Source organism: Etheostoma spectabile, chromosome 15 (genome assembly GCF_008692095.1).
Source record: "Etheostoma spectabile isolate EspeVRDwgs_2016 chromosome 15, UIUC_Espe_1.0, whole genome shotgun sequence".
In the NCBI taxonomy this organism is placed as follows: domain Eukaryota; kingdom Metazoa; phylum Chordata; class Actinopteri; order Perciformes; family Percidae; genus Etheostoma; species Etheostoma spectabile.
In genome coordinates this window covers 19,743,803-19,748,672 of record NC_045747.1, presented here as the reverse complement: position 1 = coordinate 19,748,672, position 4,870 = coordinate 19,743,803, and the positions used below count along the sequence as shown (strand labels likewise).

Below are 4,870 nucleotides of genomic sequence, written 5' to 3'. Positions count from 1 at the left end.
AATTTTGATTTTTATGGCAGACTTAGTTTTAACGAATAGTTGGAAGAGGATGAGAAGTGAATCATAGGATGAAACAACATTTTACAACACTCTGGAGATCACATCAGCTGTTTGGATCACATCAGCTGTTTGGATCACATCAGCTGTTTGGATCACATCAGCTGTTTGGATCACATCAGCTGTTTGGATCACATCAGCTGTTTGGATCACATCAGCTGTTTGGATCACATTAGCTGCACTACTGACACGGCAATAATGAAGTTTGCGGCGTATAGTAGTTAAATCCATCCATGAAAAAAAAAAGTTAGCTAAGCAGTTTGGTAGTTTAGTTGGATTCCATGATCTCCACGGTTATAAAGCTAATGTTAGCTTAAGTGGGACGGCTGACTAACACTTTACTGGGAAGGACTGGAAATCATCTCTGTTGAAGTTTTCTTTATTTTGAGAGCGAATTGCCCCACAATATGAATACAGTTTAGTTATAACTTTTATTTAGTTGGTAACCGTTGTTGTATAATCGCTATATTACACTCAAGGGTTTGACGTCATATAATTGGCACTTCAGTGATGCTTGCGTCCTAGCCACATCACTGTCCTGCCAGTAATGACGTTAAATCGAAACCCTCGAGTGTAGTATTGCTTAAACAAGAAATTACAGTTCAGAAATACCAAAGATGTTTGACGTAATGTGGAAACAGTGTTGCCATTTCATAATTTGTCTACCAGAGAGCACTGAAAAGTTAATTTTTAAACTGTAAATTGTCCCTCTTACTTTTAAAAATCTTGAATAACCAAATTTAAGGGATCCTTATAAAACAATTATCAACAAGAATCCTAATAATTTATTGGTTGGTTAGGTCACTTATCCCGGAAAAATGACAAACGTGTTGAAATAAAACTTCTCAAATGTGTGGATTTGCTGCTTTGCTCTGTTTAATATCTTTGGACTGTTGGCTGGACAAAATGAGCAATCTGAAGATGTCCCTTTGGGGACGGGCAGATTTTAATGCACAGTCTCACCATTTCCTGTCACTTTACAGACGAATTAACCTAATCATAAAACAATCAACGGATTGACAATTAAGTTACATAATCTTCACTTGCAGTCCTAGTCTTACTATGCACAGAAATCTCTCTTCAGTTTGACCGTTGAAAGCCTAGAGAAGCGTTTACATCTTAACCCTTCATTGCAACGTTCATCGGTCAGTATTTCTCCTTTAGCCCATTGCTTCATTGAACTTCTTATTGACTTTATCTCCTTCTGCCTTGGATTGTTTTTCCAGCTTTGGTAAAATACGCCATTGTCTGACAATGGGGGGGGGGGATGATTGGCAGGATGATTGGTAAGCATGAGCGAGAAAGCACCACAGTCTTCATAACACTGACGGGACGTGATACTCATCTTGCGTTCCACTCATCTCGTTAACGCGATTGTCAGTAATGGATAACGGCCAGCACTTCTCTCCCCCACTAATGAACACCAATATCAGTCTCTAGGTGTTCAGGATTGATGACATGGGTTTATCGTCCCCTCTAATTGATATCCCACCATGCAGCACATATATTTCCCCGATTGGGTCACAGGGTGGTCGTTGGGAAATTACACTCTGGCCAAGCAGCATAATGAGTATTTCACCTCATTGAGTGATAAGAAGTCATGCCTGGGCTAATGGCAGGGGAAGAGCCTCTTAATCTCATACCTAATGGCGCTCTTAAGTTGGATACAAAATCAATTAAGATGGGCATGTTAACATGTTGGCGTGCATGTGGGACTGTACAGTGAAATAAAGTGGGTTTGCATAAGATGTTTTTTTAACTTAAGAAACAGTTTAGTAAAATCAAATGTTTGAATAATACTGATGCAGTAAAAGACAAAATCATTTTATAATGTTCTACAGTATTTCCTTTTAGCACAAGATATGTTTTTATCTTTGCTACATGACATCAAAGGACATGTTCAAGCTGACTTGTCTTTTGTATACATATCCTCCATTTTCGCATAACTCTGGGATCTTATTAGAATTTCGATGTTCTATCGATCCGCACACAGTTTTTGGCATTCAAGCAGAGGGTTTGCTTTTAGACCTACATTTGGTACTAGGTTAATAACATTTCTGGATTTTCTTTCCCTCTAGGGACAAAAAAAGACTATGATCTGAGGATAAGAGATGTTTCATTGAAACTTTTTATTAGCGGTGTAAAAAACCCTCAGGTAGCAGCTTCTCATTTTTGCAAGTGCCGACTATTGCTTTCACCAGTGAAATATGAAATTAGCAAACATGTCCGTACTCGGCCAAGGATCTTGTGTGGGGTCAAATCCCCACTCTAACATCACACTACTACTTGGCTAGGCTGATAGTGTGACAAGCCTTCCTTAGCTGCGTCACATTGTTGGAATCATACATACATGTCACATCTGTAATATAAGCCTATTAACCTGATCGTTTTGAACCAGGACGCCCATTATTCAAAACAAGTGTCTCATACAAAACAAGGAAAGTAACAAGGCTACAGCTGTTTATTTTAATATACACCATAACCTAATCACATTTGATAGATAATACAAAATAATTCAAGTGGATTCAGCTGGTTTGATAAAAAGCTACCAACCAACCCCTAGGTTTAGGTGAGCTCTGAGTTTGTATGTGCTCTTCTTGGCTGATATGTTGGAATGGGACTATTCAGTGTTGTGGAGTGGCGCCATCACTTACGCCTCCGTCCTGTTGGACTGTCGTCGGCAGGGCACAGTGTTGCTGACGCATGTACCAGTCACAGGGTCTACTGCCTCCACAATGACAAAGGGCCTCTCCTCCAGCGTGGCCACCGTCAGATGCCTGTAATCTGACACCGGCTCCATGTAGGAGCCATACCGTGGCCACACAGGGTATCTCATTTGCAGGATCCCCATCTCGTAGGTCCCCACCTGAAAGAGTCAAGAGAGTAGTGGTGAATCAATGCGAGTTAGAAAAGAAATGAGAAATCTCTGTACCAAACTCCAGATGCTTCCCATGTATCTCCGATGGAACTAGTGAGGTCTATCTCAACCTCCAATCTTAATACAATCGTCCCCAATTCTCTTACTGTACACATTGTTATCGCACGTCGTCGTGTGATCTGTACATCTGGACCTGGTGCAGGGAGAGTGATTTTACTTCGTAGACAGTTTAGAGGAAATTGATTTTTGGGTCACTGGGGACTTAGAGAGTGCAATTACACATTGAATGCAACAAAAGCAATTTTTACCCTCTTTTAGCCTACCATATTACTAGTTAGCTAATTTTAATTTGATGTTGTGGGACAATCAGCGTTGAAGCAAGCTGAACACATAATCAAGATTTTTTTTAAATTAAACATTTACTTAAAAAAGCTGTGACCTGTTTCTGACCACAACTGCAATTGGCTCCTCTGACTCTCACAGTTTGAATCAAGTTGGGAAATGACGTGAAAGACTTGGACCCCAATTAACCAAAACACCAACTTATTCCAACGATCGTTAACTTTATGCTGAAGCAGATGGTGCTGTTAAATGCTGCTTTGGCTTCCATAATTCAACAAATGAGTTAACAGAATTTTACATTTGTAAGCATTTGACCAGACCCAGTAATGAGAAGCAGCTGCAGTGGCTTTTTAACATGTTTCAGTGTTACATAGGATGATCAGACAGATGCGATTTATCAACAAAACACTCCACAGCTTCTGATGTTGTACCATTTAATATAATAATGATCACTTTAATGCCTTTGATTCAAAATATTTAATTGCATGCTTTTGAAAAGGCTTGACACTGTAATTAGTAAAGGCTGAATTGATTTTACCAAGATTAATTATCTATGAAAAAGGGTTCAGGGATTTTCATTGACAAGGCAGTAATTGACAAAAATAATAAAATCCACAACTATGAATAACACATTTAAATTATTCATTTAACTGTGGCAATAAAACAAAACAAACGGTATATGTGGAGGTTGTGTGTGTTTGTACATATTTGTTGGAGTTTCCAGTCCCAGAGGCACACCAGCATTCGTTTTCAACTCAAACTCTAGCTTTGGTGTTTTGGTTTGCATGTGATTGGTTTTTATACTTCTGCTTTTGGTTTTCAGCTTTACTTTTCATGCCGTATTGCACATCATTAAAGACTAGCGTAAGCAGGGCCTGAAGTTTTTTGACCACCTGCCACAGTGGCGGATGGATTTAAAAATCAACTTGCCACAGTGGCGGGTGGATTTAAAAGTCCACCTGCCACAGTGGCGGGTGGACTTTTAAATCAAATTTTAATCACAATCACAATTTTGTCTTCCCACAATCAAATTTGCATGATTTTTTTTTTAATGCGTCATTTTATTGAACGCCCCAGGTTTTTTGCAAAGCCAATCTACCGCTCCGTAAACCTCTGTCTGATCATGTGCCTGTTAGAGTTGTTCCCTCCACCGCTCAGCTTAGTTTCTAGATGGAGACAGTCACAGAGGACAGAGCAACGGGAGGAAAACTCAACAGATAGCAGTCGGTTATACGTCGGTCTCAAGGTTTACCAGTTTACCAGTAAACGCAACATTTTGTCCCGTCTGTTGTTTTTCAGACAACAGCAGTGAGCGGTGCTAGTTAGCGTCTGTTAGCTCACAGGGCTCTAGGACGCGAGTAATATTTTTCTTCTAGGACGCACCGGTGCACCTAATGTCCTCGCATCCGCTGCCTCCCCACAAAGGAAGCAATGTAGTTTGTTTCGTTATGGTTTCATTTTGCGTTACATGACCCATTTCCTCTGTAAAGCCGTACCTGCGTTGGATCTCTCTACTCTCCTCTTACTCACCGCGCAGCCCCCCCATTAACTCACACACATCTCCGCAGCAACATGGAGAGACACAGCGGCCGC

At 40.3% G+C, this 4,870-nt stretch overlaps 1 protein-coding gene across 1 annotated transcript in view; it reads right to left on the bottom strand.

Moving 5' to 3' along the window:
• Positions 1-4,870, bottom strand: part of grin2ca (glutamate receptor, ionotropic, N-methyl D-aspartate 2Ca) — an 86,787-nt gene that overhangs the window by 24,800 nt on the left and 57,117 nt on the right. The window contains exon 5 of the mRNA XM_032538175.1: positions 2,712-2,923. Within this exon, the coding sequence (XP_032394066.1) occupies positions 2,712-2,923 (212 nt within the window). The remainder of the gene's footprint in view (positions 1-2,711; positions 2,924-4,870) is intronic.